Genomic DNA, 23410 nt, shown 5'->3' with positions numbered 1-23410 from the left:
CATCCATATGAACAAATCTGAAGGTGAAAATGTGGGATTTTCTTAATTTAACTGGTGCCTAAAGCCTTAAGCTATCATTAGAATGTACTGTTGATAAGAGGATGGGTTTTGCTGCAAAAACCTCGCAGATTTCTGATTATTATGAAGAGTTGCTCAGTTGAAACAGCAATAATTTGTGCCAGAGTCAAGCACTTCCTTGGAGATACTTTGTAATGTTTTTATTTTGACCTGTGGATTTCAAAGTGGTCAAAACCTCTTGGCCTGAAGGCATCAGAGACCTCTGATAGTTATTCTTCAAGTCCTTGGTGAAATGTCAATTAAAACATAAAACCCAGAGCTTTTCTCTAAAGGCCAGAGCAAGATTTGCAGGGTTGTTTTGAGTAAATGTCACTTTAAATTCTTACCAGTTGCTCCTTTCTTTTCTAGTTTTAAGTCTCTTTTTATTTACGGTGACTGAGAATGTAAATTATGTTTTAATAGCTACTTTTACATGTGTTATAAACTTGAAACACCCTTCTGGTCATTGAAATCTGGGAAGTTTTGCCTGAAAATGTTGTGTTCATGAAATCTGGTGAACCAACATTTTGTCCTTTGGTTGTTTGGAACAACCAACACTAGATTTTTCCACATTTTTAAAGTAGTAACATTTGATATAAATACATAAATAATATTTCAAATTACTTGGTGCATCCTCAAGTTGCTCACCCTGCCTTTCCCAGAGGAGCTTCTACCTAATTCCATGTATAAGCAGGAAATAATAAGCAAAAAACAACAAAAACGGAGGGAATGATGAGGATAAAGTAGAGGCATGGCTGCCAAGGAAAAGCTTGGAAACAGCTTCAATTCTTTCTAAATAACTGGTAAACCTTATAAGAATAAAAAGCCTTCATTTTAAGTGCATTGCAACTGGAATTGTTGAGGTAGCCAAGCGTTTTTTCCATGTGAACAATCCCTTTAATTGTGAGTTCTGCCTCACACATCAGCTCACTTGAGCTTCTTTTCCAGAGGTGGTGACAGCTGCAGCTTACAGAATTTTTCATTTTTTTTGGGTTTTTAGTCCCTTGGAGTGGGTACATTTAGGCTGTTGGGTACTGTGAGCAGGACAAGTGGTGAGCCCCGTGCAGGGAAGCTCTGCCTCCAAAACCCCCCTGGAATTCCAGGTGAGCAGGAGCACCCAAACAGCCTTGGCTGGATTTGTGCTCCCAGAGCAATCCCCAGCTGGCTTTGCCTGGCTGCCCACAATGGGAACAGACATGGGGTGAAACTGAGGCAGAGAGAACTGGGGGAGGTGTCCCTGCCTGTAGGAGGGGTTGGAAGGAGATGATCTTCAAGGTCACTGTCCCAGGCTGCTTCAAGGCCCAAAGTCCATCCCTGGCACTTCCAGGGATCCAGGGGCAGCCACAGCTCCTCTGGGCACCCTGTGCCAGGGCCTGTCTACCCTCCCAGAGAACAATTCCTTCCCAATATCCCATCCATACCTGCCCTCTGCCAGTGGGAAGCCATCCCTCCTTGTCACTCCATTCTTTGTCCCAAGTCTCTCTCCATCTTTCTTGTCAGCTCCTTCAGGCCCTGCAAGGCCACACTGAGGTCCCCCCAAAGCTTCTCCTCTCCAGGTGAACAATCCCAGCTCTCCCAGCCTTTCCTCCCAGCAGAGCTGCTCCATCCCTCCATCCTGGTGCCTCCCCTGGACTCTCTCCAGCAGCTCCATGACCTTCCTATGTTGGAGGCACCAGAACTGTGCACAGAATTCCAGGTGGGGGTCCCATCTGAGCAGAGTAAAGGGAGAGAAGCACCTCTATGAAAATATTTCCTTTCAAGTCCTGCTTTGCTTTAATTATCACAAATGTTGTTCAGATTTGGGTTCTCTTAGATATTTTCCAGCCTTTTCAGGGAAAGATTCCAAAGCACCTGGCTCAGTCATCTGCACTTCTGGATGTTGCTGGCACAGTCTCCAGTCTCCCAGCCAGCACTTACTGCCTGCCATCTCTTTTTTGGGCATTTAGATCATCCTTTGTAGCTGAAAAAATCAGCTTGGATTAGTGTTGGATAAATCCTTTGGAGACAAGGAGAGTTTTATTCCTGGCAAACATTTTATGCCTCACTGAAGTGGCCTGGTAATGAGAGATGAAAAAATGGTTCTGAGTGGTCTCAAAGCTCTTAATCCTCCAAAAATGTGGGCAGGAGAGCACCAGGAGCTGTTTGATAAATGCTCAGTTTATTTATCAGAGGTGATTCTCAGGATTGACATAAAAAGAAATGTTTGTTTTTCCTGTCTATTCCTTTTTTTTTTATATGGGTTATCAGTGTAAAAGCTGGGATATTTCTGCCATGGGCAATTCCCTTCCATATCCTGCCTTTTTTTGAATGGAAATGTTAATAGAAACAGATGCAGAACACTAATTTTAACGAGCAGCCAGCTTCCAGAGCTCCAGAACATCCCATTTAATGCTTTTTCTGTTCTCCTAACACCTCCTGAGGCTTTCCTGCAGTGGAGCCCTTTTGTCAAATTGGGAGTAATTGTCCTTATTGTCTTCCATGCACTCACTAAAAGTAACAGGCTATGAGATACTCAATTAAAGATTGCGCTGCATTATAATTGGGGGTAAAACCATTTCCAGGCTGGCCAGACCTTGATCTTTTAAAAGCTCTTCCTGTGGAATTTCAGTGGTTGCTGGAGATCACGATATGGGACACATGCTGCAAATTCCAGGAGTTCCTCAAGGAATTTTATCTCAAGGCTTTAAAAGTTGATGGGGTTTTGTTTTCAGCTCCTGAGAGTTAAAAATTCGGATTTTCCAACTTTAGCAATTCAGAGTTTCAGGCCCTCTTGTTGAATTACCTACTGAAGAGTAAAATCCTTCAAATTTTAGGGTTTATATAAATAAAATTAAGGTGAATTTACACGAGTGCACCATTCACAACCTTGAACTGGTGTAAGACCCTCCAAACTCATCCACCTGCTCTGGGCTGTCCCATCTTCCACAGTTGCTTTGAGTAAGTTACTAAAACCTGTAAATTTGGGGGGTTTAGCACCACTTTCTATTTTTTTTCATGGAACTAGCTTTACAAAACTTTCCTTATTGAACTCCTTATTATACAAATTACTCAGATTTGAGTTGAAATCTACATATGGAGATAATATATGGAGATTTAGCTGGGAAATAACTCTGTGTTCATGATGCTGCCATTCTATACTGTTCCTTAGGGGTGAAATCCAGGCACACCTGGAATCTTTACCTGTCAACTTCAAATGAAAGCAAAATTCATTTTTCCCTATTCTTTCCTGGGCCAAGAAATTCTGGGGGTTTATGGCTGTTAGCAGTTTGAATCCCAGGGTGATTTGGGTTGGAAGGGACCTTAAAGCCCATCCAGTGCCACCCCTGCCATGGCAGGGACACCTTCCACTGTCCCGGGCTGCTCCAAGCCTGGCCTTGGGCACTTCCAGGGATCCAGGGGCAGCCCCAGCTGCTCTGGGCACCCTGTGCCAGGGCCTGCCCACCCTCCCAGGGAACAATTCCTTCCCAATATCCCATCCATCCCTGCCCTCTGGCAGTGGGAAGCCATTCCCTGTGTCCTGCCACTCCATCCCTTGTCCCAAGTTCCTCTCCAGCTCTCCTGGAGCCCCTTTAGGCACTGGAAGATCTCCCTGGAGCCTTCTCTTCTCCAAGCTGGACATTCCCAATTGTTTCCTGCTGTCTTCCTAGCAGAGGTGCTCCAGCCTTCGTCTCCTGAGAGTGGAAGCAACAATTCCTGTCGTCCTCTTGAGTTGCTTGCAGAAACACACATGAAAACCTCCAACAATCCAGGTGTTTCCCTTTTCTCCATTTTCCCTGGCTTTATTCCATTACAGTTGTCCTGCTGGGAGTTTTCTGGACAGGGCACATGTGCATCATGCAACGCCCCTTTTCCAGGGACAGCCTCACCAATACTGAGGACATGTTTGTAGCTGTCACCTGTGTCAGAAATAAATAGCATTTTCCCCAAGCAAATGGAATCTTATGGAATTGTGCAGCCATAGAAGAAATAATTGGAGCTAGATGAGCTTTTTTTTTAAAGTTTTATGTTAGTTCTGAATCTCAGGGAAACTTTGCTTAGAGAGAATGAATGTGGTTCCTGCCAAGCACAATCCTTGCTCTGTGGTTTATTTGGGAATATTATCAGCTAGATTCAAGTTTTGCTGCAGACATAATAATGTATCTAAATTCATTTAGAACAGAAGCGAAAGATGATTAATATTTCAGATAATTAAAACTCGCTTCTAAATAGATTTCCCTGGGAAATCTCTCAGGAGATTTTTCTAATTACATCAGTGCCAAAATACCATAAATAAAAAATAAATCCTGGTTTTGTTATTTTTCTGAAGTGACAGGAGCAAAGTGTACTTGATAATCACATCAGGAAGAACAATAACCTGATGAGAATTTTGTTTATTTAATCACAAATTACCTGGTGTGAGGAGCTTTAATGATAATGAGGATTCTTAGTCTTCCAAGCAAGTTTAAGGCCATTACTCTGAGCCCAAATAGGCTGGATTTCAGCAGGTAATTTGCTCTTAATTATAACATTGAAGAAAGATGACTGAAGCAGGGAATGCCAGGGGGAAAGTTGATAATGAACTCTGCTATGTCATGATCCCAGAAATTTCTCACTTTTTCCATGATTTGCCCTCTGTAGCACATGTGAAGTGCTTTTAACTATGAACACAATCATTTACTAATTTGCTAACCACTCAAACATGCCTGGCAGACCCATTTGGGATGATTAAAGTTGCTGATGGCCTCAGAAATCCTGCCCAGGCTGGAATTCCTTGGAGAGCTCCAAGAGGCAATGCTCAAATGACTTCAGTTGGATCAGCAAAACATTGATAGCATTTAGTGAGCTCAAATCATTTTGTAGCCACTTCCATTGCTGTTTACAAAAGGAAATGTTCTATTTCCATGTAGTTTGTGGCTGGCATGGGACATGGAATATATTCCCAATCCCAGCAAAGCACATTATTGAATACAGGTGAAAAATCAGCCATCCACCATTAATGATGTTTTGGCTGTTTAAACACAACATAAAGGTCAAAGCCTGATCTGAGCTCGAGACTCAGAAATGTTCAGAAAATTAAACCATGCTGTTGCTAGGACAGAAATGTTTCTCTGAATCTACTCTCAAATATATTTAGCAAATAATTTAGTTGGAATTTTGTAAAATGTCCCAAATCTCTGTGTATCCAGACTTTGGCATGCTGAAAAACCATTATTCAGACACTGGTGTGCAAAGAGGATCAGAGGGAATCTGTCCTAGACCCCCTGGCATGGATGAAGAGGCAGATGAGACATCCTACAAGGAGCTGGGAGAAGTCTTCCCATTGCAAACTCTTGTTTTCATGAGGGACTTCAACCTACCAGGTGTCTGCTGGAAATGAAACCCTACAGGAGACACAGAGATAAAACATCCAGGAGATCCAATTCCCTGGAGTGTGTGGAAAGAAAAGGGCCAAAGCCCAGCTAGAACTTCTCTGGCTAAAAAAGCCAAAAAAGACAATAAAAAATGTTTCCATAAATGTATCAGCAACAAGAAGTGGGCTAGGGACAATCTCCATCATTTATTGGATGCCAGCAGGCCCAGGGCAGTGCCCATCCCCCTGTGCTGGCACCTCAAATCCTGGGGTCAGTTCTGGGCTCCTCATGGCCAGAGAGCCCTGGAGGGGCTGGAGCGTGGCCAGGGAAGGGAACGGAGCTGGGGAAGGGGCTGGAGCCCCAGGAGGGGCTGAGGGAGCTGGAAAGGGGCTCAGCCTGGGGAAAAGGAGGCTCAGGGGGGACCTTGTGGCTCTGCACAACTCCTGCCAGGAGGGGACAGCCAGGGGCGGTCGGGCTCTGCTGCCAGGGAACAGGGACAGGCCAAGGGGAAATGGCCTCAAGCTGTGCCAGGGGAGGCTCAGCTTGGACAGCAGCAGGAATTTCTGCATGCAAAGGGTGCTCAGGCCTTGGCAGGGGCTGCCCAGGGAGCTTTGGAGTGCCCATCCCTGGAGGTCTTCAATAAAGATGTGGCTAGTGGGACATGGGGACACTTCGTGACATGCCCAGGGGTGCCTGGGCTTGGTCCTTGTCACCAAAGCAGAGTCTGGACTGTGGGGAGGGCTCCTTATGGGGCTGCTTAAAATCCATCTGCAAATCAGCATTTTCTTTAACCACTGGTAAGTTTCTTAAACTTTAAATGAATTTTATAACAAGTCCAAATATTTTTGAAAGGTATTTTAACCAGCCTTAAGCTGTGTCCATCTTGTGTTTTAAAATTTCAGTTTATATAAAACACTTCTGGGTTTATGTAGGTGGGGTTTCAGCCCTTTTCTTTCTAAACCTCTGGTGATTTTTCCTCCTAGACCTCTCAGGTGTCATGGAAGGTATTTGGGGGGGTTTGAAGGAGTTGCTCAGGTTTGAGGAAGACAAACAGCAAGTTTTGCTTGTGATGGCCTTACCAATGTTGCATTTTAATCCTTCAGGAGGTGTGTAAAACCCCCAAAATATCCAATTTGCCTCTTTTTGCATCCCAGGGCACCCCAGCGAGTCGGGTTCGCTACAAGGTGGATGTTGTGCAGTTTCCCTACAGTGCCAGCATTTTTGATGTGGAGGAAAACTCCGGACGTGTCATCACCCGAGTGAACCTCAATGAAGAGCCCAGCACGGTGTTCAAGGTACAAATTCAGCTGCAGTGCCATGAAATCTTCCCTGGATTTGCTGGGATTCCTTTCACCATCATGGTTCTCCTTTGTTTTTTCTATTGCATAGAATGATTCCAGAATCATTAAGGTTGGAAAAGACCTCCAAAATCAAATCCAACCTTTTATCAGGTTTCCATGCAAAATTTCACTTCTGTTTGTTCCTTTGTTTCCATCTTTTTCTCCTGATTTGTGTTTTGTGCCTTGTGATTTCAGGAATGTCTTGAAGTGGTTGCACCTGTTGGGAGGGTGGGGAAAAGAGGGAGGCAGCTTGGGGAACACTCATTTTTCCCAACTTCACTTTCAACAGGGTTTCTGGGGAGAATTTGGGGAGAACTTTGTAAGAAAAGGTAGATGTCTTGTAAAGTTACTGCACAGCTGGGTAGTTCAGGAGTTCCTGTTCACAAGTGTTTTGACGAAATAATGTTGATTTTAAGGAAACCTAAATTCCTATTTTGTTGTCACTGGTCCTAAAGGGTCTGGAGTGAACGAATGTGGATTAAGGTATGATTTTAACCTAAATCAGTAGAACATCTGCCCTTTAAGATCCATGAAGGGAGGGGGTAGTAAAAAATGAAAATAGAAGTGGGTAAGTAAGGGAAAAAAATTATATCCATAATATCTTGGGCTGGATGTAATTTCCCTACTTGGAAACTTCCTTACACTCATTAAGGTGTTTTTTTTTTTTTCTTTCAGTTATTTATTTCTGAAATGAGGGTTAAAGACAGGTTTATTTGCACCCCTTCCATTGTGAGGAATAAAGCTGTTTTCCACTCATGAGTGTCCCATCAAGGGCTACTTGAGCTGGAGCAGTCCCTGATTTAGGACAGTGCTAATTTAAGTCCTTTTAAGTTTCTAATTAATATAATAATACCCAAGGGGGAAGAGGATTTTTTCTTGGTTAACATCACCAGAGTGGAACTTTTCTGTTGCTGCACTTGCTGTTTTTACTTCTTAGTACTTATTTTACTTCTAGTACTTATTTCCAAAACTGGGATCTATCCCATACTGTTTCATATTAGGGCAGTAAATGGGACATTCAGCAGGGAGCTACTTTTCAGAAAATGTGGGTTCTTAGTAAAAAAGCACAGAGAAGATTCCAGAAATCAGTGATGGGAACACTTGGAGTTGGTATTTGCTTTAAGACCACTGGGCTTTTGTCTGCTGCTGAATCCTCTGAGAACTTTTCCAGTCATTATTTAACATCTGGATGATTTCTGCAATTATATCTTGCACTGGTGACTTTCCTGATATACCGGCTGGAAAAAAAAAAAAAAAAAAGGTTATTGTGGAATAGCTTGGACTGGCAGAAATGAGTTGAAAATGCCCTGCTGGAATGAGATGCAGACATGCCTCATGTAGCAACCTCCAGAAATGAGGAAAAATTTAGGGAGAAAACTGGAAAAATGCACATTGCTCCTTCTTCAGTGGGCTGGAGTCACATCCTTTTGCAAGCATATTTCACGTGAAAGCTAAAAACAAATTAACCTGCTTGTGCCAGCACAAAATCACAGATTCAATCAACAAACAGACTTGAGAAAAGATTTTTAAAAATCAAAATATTTATAACAAGCCTCATTTAAGAGAAGATAATTTGTCTTGTCCATGATTGAGCTTAGAACACGTCTTTTCTGCAGAGGACTTTTTGGAAGGGGGTGGGAAGTAATGTTAATTTTTTTGTTCTAACATGAGCCCTTGGTTCTAGATATTAATGTCAGCAACAGATGATTCTCACCCAGGGCTTTTCCTGTTTGTTTTGTTGGGAGTTACAGAATCCCAGAATCATTGAGGTTGGAAAAGCCCTCCAGGATCATCGAGTCCAACCTGTGACCAATCCCCACCAGAGCGCTGAGTGCCACATCAGCGGTTTCTTAGACACCTCCAGGGATGGGGACTCCTCACCTCCCTGAGCAGCCCATTCCAATGTTTAACAACCCTTTCCAGGAATAAAATTCCTCCAGTTTATCATGTTTCTGTAAATTTTCCAGCAGAGGTTCAACCTGAGGATGGCTGTCACCTTTTCCCTCCGTGTTTTGTTCTTACACCGTGTGTGACTTGCAGCAAAAGAAAATCACGTCTGATTTTTTTAGACCCTGCAAGTACCAGAATTGCTGGAAGCCAGGATAAAAAGTGTTCTTTTGTGTAGTCAGAGCCTGGTTTTCTGTGTTGTTTGTAGCTGGTGGTTATTGCCTACGATGATGGGGACCCAGTGAAGTTCAACACCACCACGGTGGAAATTGCGGTGCTGCAGCCCTCAGTCATCCCACGCTTCACACAGGATGAATACAGGTAAAGAGTTCATTCTTTCACCCTAAAACTGGTATTTTTAAAGTCAAAATGAAGTCCTGCTTGAAGGCTAGTCTGAAACAGAGCTACAAAGATACTCAGTTGTGGTGGAATTTTATTGTCTGAGCAGATTGTCACCAGTTGGAAAGATCTGGGGTGATGGTGATGGTGAGGGAAGGTTTGCTTGAAATTTTCCCCTCAGAAGTTGTTGAAAATATGAGTCATTTGGATAAACAAATTTCATGTGCTGGAACTGGGACTGGGGTCACCAGGGCTCTAGGTTGTTTCCTGGAGTGTGTTTTGACCCTCTACACCATTTTTGTGAGGCTTTTTTTGATCCTCTACACCATTTGTGTGAGGCATGGGAGGACTCAGACTCGATCTCTTCAGTGTTAGAAGTGCAGGTGTTGGTTATTATCACCACAGAAACATAATTCCATAAATTTACCCTCTGACAAGTCATTATCATCGACCTCAGTGTCTTAAATTTGATCAAAAGCAAACCAAAAAGTGGGGCACGGGCTGATTAGTTTGTTAAATTTTGTAACAGAGAATGTGTTCATGAATTTGACATCTGTACAATAACATGAAGCGATAAGATCAGGGCAAGCAGCTTCAAGATATCAAGAAGTTGCAATGTGTTCTCTCTATGCCACTGGAGTGACATAATCAGCAGCAGAATGTGGTGGGGTTTGTACAGATATTTCCAAATCCAAGGACTGCAGGGAATCAGAAAGCAGAAATAAAACATAAATTGTCTTCAGTAAGCCCAGAAGGATGGGCTTGCTCAGCTCTTTAAAGGAGATTAGACAAAAATTCATTATCTGCGCTGTATTTGTCCTCATGATTGGAGTATTAGCATATTTCCCACTTAAAGAAGTGAAAAATAGCAAAAACATGCCTCTCTTCTCCTAATTTTGTATTTAACTTGGAACAAATGTGAAATCTGAAGGACCAGTGCAAAATTACAAACTTTGCATTTGATAATAATCTTTTGCTGAAGGATTTTTCTCAAGAGAGAAATTGTTCCCGCTGCTCCCTGCAGTTCCTTAGGTATCTCCAGAGGTGTGCAGCATTTGCTACATTACTTTGGGTAATGTAGCAAACAAAACCATGTCCATTTGTGACTGGAATTTCAGAGCACGGCAGGCAGGTGTCTGTTGGAGCAAACCTCCTGTGGAGCAAGTCCAGAGAGGACTCAGAAATTGCTGAGGTGACTGGAGCAGCTTCCCTCTGGAGCCAGGCTGGGGCTGTTCAGCCTGGAGAAGGGAAGGGTGTGTGGAGACCTCACAGCTCCTTCCAGGGCCTGAAGGGACACAGGGAAGCTGGAGAGGGACCCTGCATCAGGAACTGGAGTGACAGGACACAGGGAATGGGTTCAGATTGACAGAGGGCAGGGATAGGTGGGATATTGGGCAGGCCCTGGCACAGAGTGCCCAGAGAAGCTCTGGCTGCCCCTGGATTCCTGGAAGTGCCCAAGGCCAGGCTGGACAGGGCTTGGAGCAGCCTGGGACAGTGGAAGGTGTCCCTGCCCATGGCAGGGGTGGCACTGGGTGGGCTTTGAGGTCCCTTCCAACCCAGACCACTCTGAGATTGTGGGATTCCTGAGCATGCCTTGAGCTCCACTTTTATCCCAGGAGCTGGAAATGTTTTTTCACTACAGTGAAGAACTCTTGCAGTACAAAGTGACCTGTAGCCCATAATACCTTTTGATGACAGCACCTGAATAAACCAGGTTATCTTTGTGTCCCTATGAACTCTTCAGGATTATCTGGACAGCCTGGTTTCCCTTTCCAAAGCACAGTTCCATTCCTAAGAAATTCTTTGCACAGTTCTAAGAAGCTCTTAAAATCTTTTGGGGACAGTAAAGGAGTTATTTATTTTCCTCAATGTCAAAAATGATATTAAAACAACCCCAGAAGTTTCTTATTCAGCTCTGAGACTCTCAAATATTTGGGAGCAAGACTAGTGTTGATTTCTAAGGTTTTCAGGGATTGTCACACTCTGCAGGCTGTGTTTTGTTGTGTTTGGTTTGTTGACAGTGATGCAGGCTGGAACTGGCAAGTGTCACAGGACCTCATTTCCTAGTGACATGGGATATCTTTAGGGTGAAAGGTAGCACAGAGCAATGGTGCCCCTTGCAAAACAAACAACTGCTTGATGTGTGTGCTCGAATTTCAGATGGATTGAGAATTAGTGGCTTTAGAGTGGATTAGTATTGATCTTTGCTTGTCTAATTATCATAATCTGGATGATTCCAGCACTGTTCTCAAGCTGGTTTACAAACTTCCTCCCTCCCTGTGTATTTAGGGAAAGGTCATAGTTGAACAGTTTTTCCAAATAAAGCTGCAGCCTGTGCTACAAAATCAAATATAAATCCAAAATAGAGAGAGATAGAGCAGATGGCATGAGCAGAAAGGGAGATGAAAGTGCCACTCTGCCTTGAGCTGACCTGCAGAGCCTGGCAGCTCTGCCAAAGGAACACCAGCACTGCTTGGAGCCCTCTCCACACCCAGGGAGAGTTTGATTGATCATTATCCATGACTTCCAGAGGAAACACCAGTCAAATGGATGAAGGCAGAGTGGTATTTATTTACTGGCTCTCCCTCTGCATTATTGCATCATTTAGGGCAAATTAATTGGTCTCTTTTCCCCCCCACCTTCTTTGTTTGGATTGTAAATTATTCTGGAGACTTCTAAACACCGCTGTGCTCTCCATATTGAACAGAAAAGGGCAGCTGAGGGCTCTGAGATCCAGAAAATATAGAATGGAACAGTTGATTTACGATAAGTGAGGGATAAAATATAGTTCCTTCCTAATGACTGTGAGAGATCCCCCATAAAGTCCATCAGAGGGGATCTTCTGCATCCTTGGCTTCTCTGGAGGGGACTGGCAAGAGAAAGCCAGGTGGGATTTGGGATGCTTCTCACCCCCTCCCTCTGAGATGTTTCACTCCCTCTGAGAAGCAGAGCAGCAGCAGGGCAATCTCCTCACTCTCTTCAGCTTCCTGGAAAAAAGTTGGAGCCAGAGGGGGTCGGGCTCTGCTGCCAGGGAACAGGGACAGGCCAAGGGGAAACTGCCTCAAGCTGTGCCAGGGGAGGCTCAGCTTGGACAGCAGCAGGAATTTCTGCATGCAAAGGGTGCTCAGGCCTTGGCAGGGGCTGCCCAGGGATCTTTGGAGTCTCCATCCTTGGAAGAGGTCACACAGGTGTGGATGTGGCACCTGGGGACATGGTTAGTGGGGAACAGGGCGCTGCTGGGTTCCCAGCTGGACATGATGGCCTTTGAGGGCTTTTCCAACCCTAATGACTCTGCAGTCAGCCCTGTATGGTCCCAACTGGATCTTCCCTCCCTGTGGAACCCAGGAACTGAGCTGCATTATGGGTGCTTGTGGGTGCTTGTCTGCCCTTGCCATGGATGTTAAGGATGACTCGGAGAGAGCTGATGGCAGCAGTGCCTGACAAACAAAGCGTTTGCCAAGACAGGCATTGTTCCACAAAAACACAGTGCAGAGAAAAGAGGCAAAAATCCCAAAGAATCAAAATGCTGGGGCATTTGGACATTTATTTGGGGATGTTTGGGCCACCTCAGAGCCCAGCTGCCCTTTGGTGCCAGGGAAGGACATGGCTGATGCTGCTTTTGTCACCACATCTCCCTCAGGGTGTTGGCTGTCAGTCAGATTCCAGGGGTTTTCTGCAGAACTGGTGGAAGACATCGACATGTCCAGTGTCTCCAGCCTGTGTGACAGCCTGGAAAGCCTGGACAGTGGGTTGGTGGGGACAGGGAGATTTTCTACATCCCTGCCCCAATAGGGTGAGACAATTTACACATTTTATTAAATGTTTTTGATGCTGGCTTTGATCTCATCCTGCTTTGTGCCAGCAAAATGGTCTCTGGATAAAGAACCGTGGAATTCCAGAGTGGTTTGTGTTGGGAGGGACCTTAAAGTTCAGCTCATTCTACCCCTGCCATGGGCAGGGCCACGTTCCGTTATCCCAGGTTGCTCCAAGCCCTGCCCAGCATCTCTTGGATAATTCCAGCCACAGCTCCTCTGGGCAACCAAAAAAAAAAGAAGGTTAAAACCCAATAAACCAAATAAATCAATTTTTTGAGAAAATCAAATCTGCCATACAGAGCCCCTTTCCCAAGCTCTTCTTTCTTTTGTCCTGACTTTACTCAGATCACCTCTGGATCAAGGATTTAATCCAGAAGTTTCCATTGCTTCACAACAACTTATGGCAGCATTTTCATTTCTTAATTAACAGATATTAATTAGTAGCACTATGAAACAGGGGAGACCAGATGTAACTGGAACCTCAGATGAATATAAAGAGGTATTTTTAGCAAGCCTGTCCTCTTTATGAGCACGTCCTCAATTTAAAAGAATAAAAATTGAAAGGGATTTGGGGTCTTTTTGGTGTTGTGTTAATTAATAAATTCCACATCTTCTGCAAGGGGAAGGTCATTGCTCGTAGCTGGAGCAGGGAATGGAATGGGAACCAGGAGCAGCGTCATTGCTTCCTAATTAGTGCCTGTGGGCACATTAACCAGGTGTTCAGTCATTCCAGAACAGGAAAAATGAGGAATTTTGCAAACTTACAGCTTCTATTAGTGTTGCATTACAGCTCCCCAGCCTGTCAGAAAAGATGTGTCCAGTTGCCCAGCAAGCTGAAGTTTTATGGTGAAATATGGGAAGCTGTGAATTCCAGGCTGTAACTCGATGTAAATGTAGTGTGGCATTTTATTTAATTTTATTCCTCTCCCAGCACCAGCACTGCTGTGGAAATGTGTTCTGCTTAAAAAGGGAGATCTGGGGACACGTGGAGCTCGCTCTCCCTCGGTGGAAGAGCCGTCGTAATGTTTTCCACCCAATTAAATCCTTCAGTATTGGACTCCAACACCATCCAAGCAAAAGGATTTCACAAAACAAAATCATGGAGCTGTATCAGGAGTCAATTATTCCAAGAGATTTTGCCCAGTTCTCTGGTTTCCTGCTGTTCACTCAGACAGTTTTCCTCATTGGGAAATAGGGAATGGGGAGCCCTGCACAGTGACAGTGAGGGTAGGGGTTGGCATGCCATGGTTGGAATCTCTGTGATTTGGTGCTTCCTTCAGAAAAGTGGGAAAAGCATCCACAGTGCTCTGGGTTGGAGCTCAGGAATTGGAAAGAGTGGTCCTGTCCAACTTGGGATATTCCATGGTTCTCAGTATCTGTGAATGGCTGAGGCCTTGATGAATCAGAGAATTCCAGAATGGTTTTGGCTGGAAGGGACTTTAAATCCCATCCAGTGCCACCCCTGCCATGGGCAGGGCCACCTTCCCCTATCCCAGGCTGCTCCAAGCCCATCCAACCTGGCCTTGGACATTCCAGGATATCAATCCGCCTTAGATGCTCTTCCATCAGCTGCTCCTGAGCTGCATTTCTTTAAACCTCTGTTTACTGAAATTTCCCTTTTCCCCTCCTAGCAGAGCTCCCTGGCATTTTCCCCTGTTAGGGATCATTTTTTCCCCTCAGGAATCATTTTCCCTTTCTTGTCAGAGTCCACAGGGGGTTATTTTTATCCTTCAAAAGTGTTTTGTCCCTCAAGATGTTTTGTTTAATGCTGGTCGATTTAGAGCATCTGTTTGGATCATCCTTTTCTCAGCATATCTAGGTCCTACCACTGCTTTTCCCACCTTTCCTTGGATGGAATTTACATTTTATTAAGGGAAGACCACAGGCAACCTTCTAGTTGCAGCATTTTTGAGATGTGGGGGTAAAAGCAGTCAATGTTTTCCTCACACTTAAGCTGGAGCTTCCAACATACATGTGGAATTTGCATCTCACAGTGGCAGCTTGGATTCGGGAAAATATGTGTGATTTTCCCTTTGGAATCACTGGTGTAGAGTGATTTTTCTGCTGGTACTTTATTTGATTTGTAATAAAAAATTAGTAAATGTGGTTATAAAGTTAAATTAAATTGTTTCTACAGCAGGTACTGAAGCAGGATTTGCCATGGAAGAATTAGGGAGTGAGTTACCAGGTGATTACAGGAGAAGGATCCTTTTTCCCCTACATTTTCTTGTGTTAGTTGTGCTGATTGCATTTTATTAAAATCCTATGCTTCTTTATACCAAATGAAAAGGAAACCAGAATTTTAGGAATTATTTTCCAATGAAATGTTCTGGTGGGATGTTTCCTGGGGAAGAGGAAAGCACAGGGAGCCAGATCCCAGCAGGGAAGCTGTGCTTGGAAAGGCTGAGGGCCAGATCTCCCAGTACCACGTTAACGAAATGTAGGAATAAATCACTCCAGAGGTGTGCATGTGGAACTGAAATTATCCATAATTTTAGTATTAAATCCCATTGGCATCCAGCAATGTGTTTTCCTTCCAGCCATGTTATCCTTGGAATTTATCCCATCAGTTTGGCCAATCCAAGTGTGTGACTGTGCCCCACGTTGGGCTTGGTGGACATTTCCCCCCCACCTTTTTTTTTTTTTGCTTCTGCAGAATTCAGCCAGGAATATGCCTGCCTTCGTGGCTTCAGGTTTAATTTGGGAAGATTGGAGGGATAACATGGGCACAGAGAGGTCAGGAGAGCAAAACCTGACATTTGGGTTAAAATACAATAGGTTAAGACAGGATCACTGGAGCAATGTCCACACTCCCTTGTAATTTGTTTTGGCGATAAATACCATGGGAAGGTCAGAGTGCCTCCAACCAATTTGGGAATTGAGACAAAAAGGCAGGATATCAAGTCCAGGAAGGAATATGTGACACTCTGAAGATAAACTGCTCAATAAATACATCTAATTAAGACGAAAATACTCTTTTCCAGAAAAAAAAATATCATTGCTTGGGACAAGCTGTTCAGGTAGTTACTAGGAGAGCAAAAACTTGATTAATTGATGGATTATTGCTCTAAAATGTGTATAAAACTTGATTAAATGATAATTTATTGCTCTAAAATGTGTCCAGGTCTATCTTTTATTGAGCAAGCACAGGAAGCCAAGGTAGTGTTTATGTGCTGGTGAAAGGGTTAAAAAAGCTGCCATGGGGATCATGGAATTCCAGACTTGTTTGGGTTGGAAGGGACCTTAAAGCTCACTCAGTGCCACCCCTGCCATGCCAGGGACATCTTCCACTGTCCCAGGCTGCTCCAAGCCTTGTCCATCCTGGCCCTGGGCACTGCCAGGGATCCAGGGGCAGCCACAGCTGCTCTGGCGCTCTTACCACCCTAAGAATAAAAATACCCTCAATGTTAATCAAGCTGACGTGAGAAATTTAATTAAACAGCACCAAAACTTAATTTTTGAGGGCTTTTTATGGAGGTCCATAAATTAAAATATAAAGATATAAAAATATTTTGTATTATAATGGTCTATATAAAGAGATATAAAATATAAAATACACAAAGTAGAGGCAACTGAAGTTGCTCATATGGAGTCCATTCACATCCCACTATTAAGTTTCAGCTCTAAACCAATTTTCCAAATTATTATTGGTTTTGCTGGCTTGAAATTTAATTTTTTATTAAATCTCGCATTCATGCTTTTGGAGATAGACAAGTTTCATGGTGAATTTAAAGTATATTGGCTATCAGGCAAATTGAAAAAGGGCTGGGAGTGATGTGTTTAGCACAGGGAAAAAGAAGAAGCAGAAAAGTAGAGAGGAAAAGTTAAAATTTCACTTGGACACTTCCAGTAGTTGTGCCCTTCAATGTATTTGAGACGTGCACAGTCTCCCTTTCCCACTCTGATCAAGACACAGATAATTAAGATATATCAAATTCAGTGATTTTTTAAAATTGTATTTATTTTCAGTATTTTTGCGCACAAATAATGTCTTTATTTTAATCCTGTTCTTCTTTGTGGTTGCTTCATTTATATTCTGAGGGACAAATGCATTTTGTGGTTTCATACTCAGAGAAATCAATGAGGTCTCTCCTGGTCTCCATCCGATCCTGGATGCTCCCAAGATATCATTTATTATTCCTGTGGAAAAGCTAAAGTGAACCAAAGGGCCAAAATGCCACATTGCTGTGATGTTCCTGGGAAAAAATACCATGGAAATGGATGAAATAGATTAAAGGTGTCATGGTCAAAGGGTGGTGGTGTGGAGAAGGGAAGGTTAAAACTCTGGATAAGGCTGAGGTGGGATGGGGATTACAGTGGGTGTTAATTGTGGTTTATCCCTAAGATTTGTGGGATACAGGTGAATTATCATTTATTGCAAGGGACATTCTCACATCCAGGGATGGGATGGATGTGGATCCTGGGCCTGTGAGTCTTGGGAAGAAATCAGAAATCACAGATTTGAGAAGGTGAGGAGTTCAGAAATTCAGAAAGGAACCATTTCATTGAAAATGTTTCAAATATCTCAAAGCAATTCCAGGGAAGGGAAGGGAGCTGGGGAAGGGGCTGGAGCCCCAGGAGTGGCTGAGGGAGCTGGAAAGGGGCTCAGCCTGGAGAAAAGGAGGCTCAGGGGGGACCTTGTGGCTCTGCACAGCTCCTGCCAGGAGGGGACAGCCAGGGGGGGTCGGGCTCTGCTGCCAGGGAACAGGGACAGGCCAAGGGGAAACGGCCTCAAGCTGTGCCAGGGGAGGCTCAGCTTGGACAGCAGCAGGAATTTCTGCATGGAAAGGGTGCTCAGGCCTTGGCAGGGGCTGCCCAGGGAGCTTTGGAGTGCCCATCCCTGCAGGTGTTGATAAACTGTGTGGATGTGGCACCTGGGGACAAGGTGAGCAGGGTGGTGCTGGTTGATGCTTGGACTTGATGATCTTGGAGGTCTTTTCCATCCTTAACAACTCTGGTTCCATGGAGTCAGCACTGGGCTGGGAGGCAGAGACACATCCAGGTGGCAGTGACACATCAGTCCTGCCTGGGTGACAGTGACAAACCAATCCCTTCACCCTCCCTGTCCCCCAGTGGTGTTGAGCTCACAGAAATTCCCTTCCCTTACATTCCCATGGGAGTTTTCCAGTCCTTTTCTGGGTGGCTTGGGCTAGATTCTCCTGCTTTCCTCTTCCCACAAAATTCCAGCTTTTACCATCCAGTGATGCAAACTTATGGCATAAAAACACCTTTGCCTAAAAGACCTTTGAATAATATGTCAGGAAAAAAAGCACCATTTTCCATCTTACCCACTCAAACATTGGAAAATAAGGAATTTATTCCCTTAGAAAGGTTATTAGAGCTGGAAGCACTGGATAAAGAGCAGTATATAGGAAATTGGAAGCTCATCTTTTACTGCTTTGTTTCTCCACAGTCCAGGGGAATGCTCTGAAGGGATGAGCTGGGTGTTTTACTGCAGCTGATGCGTTGCTCCTGTTGTTTCCAATCCCTGGAATTAAAGGAAGGGAATTAAATGAGTGCAATTACCGTGGCGGGGGGGGTGCTGTTCTTCCCCCTCCCTCCAGAGCAAACACAAAACCTCTCACTAATTATTATTGATTTGTCAGTCCATTGGATGCAGCACTGGCACAGGGAGCTGTAAGGTCATTCCCACTGCAGAAATATCCTGGAATTGTGCTGGGAATGAAATGAATGAAATGTAGGGGTTTTGTAACATTCCCACACCTTTATAATACTCCCTCATCTATAATGCAGTATAAAAAAGGGCATTTTCCTCTCTGACCTCATCAAAAGAACTCCAGCTTTAAATACTTCCAGCTTTAAATGCTTCCAGCTTTGGCAGCTTTTTTTCCCCCATCTTTCCCTGTCTTTCCCTGCCTTTTGGCATCTTTTTAATCCCTAAGATTAGCATTTGCATTGGTAAAATGCACATTAAAAAGCTTTTCATAGCAATGGTTTTAGAGCTTAATAAATTAAGGAGCAGCAAGGAACTTTATTCCAACCACTGACGCAGAACGGTGCGAGTAGAGGGATCTGCTCCATGCATGTGGGTTTGAGTAAAAGGGGATTTTTCCATCAGTGAAAAAAAGAGGAGATCACTGTTATATTCCATGATCCAAAACTTAATTCCAAATATTCATTATCTCTGAATTTTTCTCAGAAGTCCAAAGCAATATTGATTCCAAAGGAATTGTTTGTAAGGCAGACTTCAAGAGAAGGTTGGCCACTTCTTGGTGGGCAAAGTTTGGTTTCAATAGTTGGGATTGTGTCCTGGGATTCTGTCGTAGCTGAGGTGGAGACAATACAAAGCAACACACTCCATTTTCAGAAGGCTTCAAACTGTTTTTATTATAGCATGCATGCTTTTTATACATTCTTACCAAACTCTTAAGTTTACACTTTACTCATTGGTCACAAGAGACAAAGTGCTCATCGGAATAGGCAGCTGCAGGTTTCTCTTATTTATCCTTCTTTCTTTCTTGGTTTCTATGTCAATTACCTTGGTAGAAAATTCTTTCAGGGGCAAACATGGATCCTCTGATCAAACTTCTGTGGCTCACAGAAGTCACTGTAAAACCTCTTCCACAGGGTTCCAACTTCTGTATAATCATGGAATATCCTGAGTTGTAAGGGACAGAAAAGGATCACTGATCCCAGCTCCTGGCCCTGCCCAGACACCCCAGCAATCCCACCCAGCTCCTGAGAACGTTGTCCCAGTGCTCCCGGAGCTCTGGCAGCCTTGGGGCCGTGCCCATTCACTGCCCTTGGAATGGGAAAATGTGGTGTGGGGTGGAGGATTTGAAAACCACCTGGAAGATGAAAGGGGAAAGTGATAAAATATTCATGGAATCACAGAATTATTTAGGCCTGAAAAGACCCCTGGGATCATCAAATCAAACTGTTCCCCCAGCACTGCTAGGGCCACCACTAGACCTTGTCCCCAGGTGCCATTTGGTCTTCCAAATACCTCCATGATATTCCCTGGAAAGAAGCAGCTGTAGATTCTGTCCAGAGTTTGGAAGATGAGTGCACAACTGATCTTCAAACTCAGGAGCCTCTCTGAGCTGATTCTCATCTGATGTTTGTTATCTATTGAATGAGTGTAATTTTTAAAAATTGAAAATATCTGCATAATACATTAAAAAAAAAAAAACTCCATCTACATTCATAAAAATTCCTTTTAAATTTATTTTGAAGAGTTTGAAGCATGAATTCAACCACTGTTTGCCATGAGGAAAATCTGAGGAGGAGGATTTGAGATGAGCTCAAGCCTCTCACTTCTTGTTGAAATTGTTTGGATTGCTGATTTAAAGACATCAGCACAGAATCCCAGACTGGTTTGGGTTGGAAGGACCTTAAATCCCATCCAGTGCCACCCCTGCCATGGGCAGGGACACCTTCCACTGTCCCAGGATGCTCAAGCCCCAGAGTCCAACCTGGTCTTGGGCACTTCCAGGGATGCAGGGGCAGCCACAGCTGCTCTGGGCACCCTGTGCCAGGGCCTGCCCACCCTTGCAGTGGTTGGGTAGCCTTGGGTTGCAGTTCATTTCCTGAAAAGAATCTTGGGTTTTGGTACCAAAATGTGTTGGCATGAAAATTTTTGGATCTTTGTGAAGAGTGGAAACTCCTGTATAGGTGGCCCCCGAAGTGATTCCTGTTTAAGGTGTGGAATTTTACCCATCAATGAATTTTCCTGGGTCGTTTTCTGACAGATTACTGAGTTTTCTTAGTAGACCTGAATATATTCAAGATCTATTATAAAAGAGATCTATATATATAAAAAGTTTATATAGAAAAGATCTATTTTGACTTTTACTTCCAATTTATCAGGCTGTGGTGGTTCTTGTTTCTCCTCATTATTCCCTGCTTTCCCACTTCTCAGATCCAAGAATCATTACATCTTTACGTTGCCACTCTTGTCTATTGGATTTCTCAGTGACTTTTGCATTCCCAAAGGTTAAACATTTTCTTTTTAATATGATTTTCCCTAATAAAAAATCCTTTGGCAGCCTAAAAGGTGGAGGACATCCTAACTTGAGGGATAAGTGTCAATAATCTGCTCTTCAGCAATGTAAGACAAATCCTTCTGTCCCACTCTGCAGGCCCCCCCCAGTGAGTGAAAGTGCCCCGAAGGGAACCGTGGTCACCGTTGTCACCGCAGCCGCCTTGAACCAGACAGTCGTGTACTCCATTGTGTCAGGGAATGAAGAGGGTAAGTGTAATAATATTAATATTAGTATTTCAATCTTGTGGTTATGGGGAACCAGAGCTCTGCAAGAAATTGTGGAGAAGTAAAGCTGCTGAGGTGAATCACAGAATCATTAAGGCTGGAGAAGAACGCTCAGATCATCGAGGTGAAATCCCACCTCATCTGGACAGGCAGGAGGGAATTCCAGGGCTGGAAGGGACCTACAAGAAACCTGGAGAGGGACTTTTTACAAAGAACAGGATAAGAGGGAATGGCTTCAGGCTGGAACAGAGAAGTTTAGATGGGATATTGGGAAGGAATTGTTCCCTGGGAGGGTGGGCAGGCCCTGGCACAGGGTGCCCAGAGCAGCTGGGGCTGCCCCTGGATCCCTGTGAGTGCCCAAGGTCAGGTTTGACAGGGCTTGGAAGCCCTGGGATAGTAGAAGGTGTCCCTTCCCATGGCAGGGGTGGCCCTGGATGGGCTTTAATGTCCCTTCCCACTGAAACCATTCTATGATTCTGTAACTACCATTATCAAGCTTTTGGAGATAAACTAAAGATCAGATTGATTAGCAAAATTACAAGAAAATAATTCTCACTGATGTGAAAATTCCCATGGATGCCATAGAGTGTGAGTCCATGGCACATCAAAATAAAAACATAAATAGCTTTGATGGAGTTGTACTTGCTTAAAAATCTGGTTTAAGGGATTATAGGCTCGGCCATGCTGTAACAAATATTGGATTAGAGCCTGATATCCAAACAAAACATCCTGCTGGGATACTCTCTGTGATCCAGCTGCACATCTTGACAAAATAACACAGAATTACTGGGAGGGATGTAAAGAATTCCCCATCCCATCCTTCCTTTTGTGAGAGTGGGCTCTTTGTCTTGTCCCATCTTTCCATTTGTACTCAAGTCTCGTGCAGGGAGTTGTACTCCCTGGTCCTTTGGGTCCCTTCCAGCTCAGGATATTCCATGATTCTGTGATTCTGGGGTAGTTATTCCAGTAGTAGGGCAGATCAAGCCACTCTGCTGCTTAAAAATATCTTCAAAGATGAGCTATGTGGGGTTTTGCAAGCCAGAGGGAGGGAGGGAGGGGGAGGGAGGGAGGGAGGGAGGGAGGGAGGGAATGACTTGCTTGGCAGTGTCAGAGAATTGCATCATCCCCAAAATAAAGCCCTTGGGCATTGAAAATTCCTGTTTATGCATCTCATAAAATTCCTGTGTTTTTGCTGGCTTCCAGATGTGTTTGCCATTAACAATAGAACAGGAGTGATCTCTGTGAAAAAGCCTCTGGACTATGAAAGTGTCCAAAGTTATGAGCTCCGAGTGCAGGCAGACTCCCTGCAGGTGGTGAGGTCCAACCTGCGCGTCCCCTCCAAAAGTAAGTGTCAAAAATCCTTCCTTTGCCATATTTTTCACACAGATGTTGCTGGTATTTGCTGAGAAGGCTGAAACTGCTCTCCAGTGACCTTGCTATGTTTTAGGGGATGATAGTGGGTGATGTGTTTTAGGGTGATGATGGGATCACAGCCCATGGTGCATTTTTGTATCTCTCAGCCTGACTTGCCCAGAGAAGCTGTGGCTGCCCCTGGATCCCTGGAAATGGCCAAGGCCAGGTGGGATGGGGCTTGGAGCATCCTGGGATAGTGTTAGGTGTCCCTGCCCATGGCAAGGGGTGGAACTAGATGGGTTTTGAGATCCCTTGCAACCCAAACCACGCTGAGATTCTGGGATTCTGTGTTAGTTGAAGGTGCTCAAATATTTGGGAACATGCCATAAATCTTGGGGATGGCCTGAGACACTGTAGAGGGGTGGCAGTTCCAATATCTTCACCAGGGTTTCTTTCCAATGCTACCCACAGAACCAGCAGGAGATTCTGGGATTTTGAGCCTGGATTATCCCAGATATTTCTTATTCCTTGAGTAAGAATTGAGTGTGTGGAGTGTGACACATCAGGGTTAATCAGTGGTCAGGAGCTTGGCTTTGTTAAGAGCAGGGTGAGATCCTGTGCAGGTTTAGCTACCATCAAGGATGTACCTGCCAGGGAACAGATAGGCAGAGCTGCCTGCTTCTCCCTGTGCCTAGGAAAAATCCAGGTAAGGTTATATCCATAAAAATACAGCCAAGGAATACCCAGCAAGCAGATCAGGCTTCCATGCAGCACACAGCCTTCTCCAAACCTTCCTGATGTGGCTGAAGACACGAGGCAGTCAGCAGGTCCTTCCCTCCATTCCCTCTTTTGACTGACACTGCACTAGAGCAGCTGTCCCAACTGAGCAGCAGTTCCACAAAAAGTGATGGCTGAATTACTTTATTCAGGACTGCTTGATAATGACTGGGGTTTGACTTCAGGCCAGCTTAAAGGAACACAAGCTGGGTGCCTTTGCAC

The 23410-nt window shown here is 44.2% G+C and overlaps 1 protein-coding gene across 18 annotated transcripts in view; it reads left to right on the top strand.

Moving 5' to 3' along the window:
• PCDH15 (protocadherin related 15) overlaps window positions 1-23410 on the top strand; it is a 332931-nt gene that overhangs the window by 248500 nt on the left and 61021 nt on the right. For all 18 annotated transcript variants that reach the window (XM_053948646.1, XM_053948647.1, XM_053948649.1 and 15 more), the window contains 4 exons: window positions 6542-6682; window positions 8883-8995; window positions 20931-21040; window positions 22262-22402. In XM_053948646.1, the coding sequence (XP_053804621.1) occupies window positions 6542-6682; window positions 8883-8995; window positions 20931-21040; window positions 22262-22402 (505 nt within the window). The remainder of the gene's footprint in view (window positions 1-6541; window positions 6683-8882; window positions 8996-20930; window positions 21041-22261; window positions 22403-23410) is intronic.

This window comes from Vidua chalybeata, chromosome 8 (assembly GCF_026979565.1).
Source record: "Vidua chalybeata isolate OUT-0048 chromosome 8, bVidCha1 merged haplotype, whole genome shotgun sequence".
Taxonomy (NCBI): Eukaryota; Metazoa; Chordata; class Aves; order Passeriformes; family Viduidae; genus Vidua; species Vidua chalybeata.
This window is presented reverse-complemented; position numbering and strand designations above follow the sequence as displayed.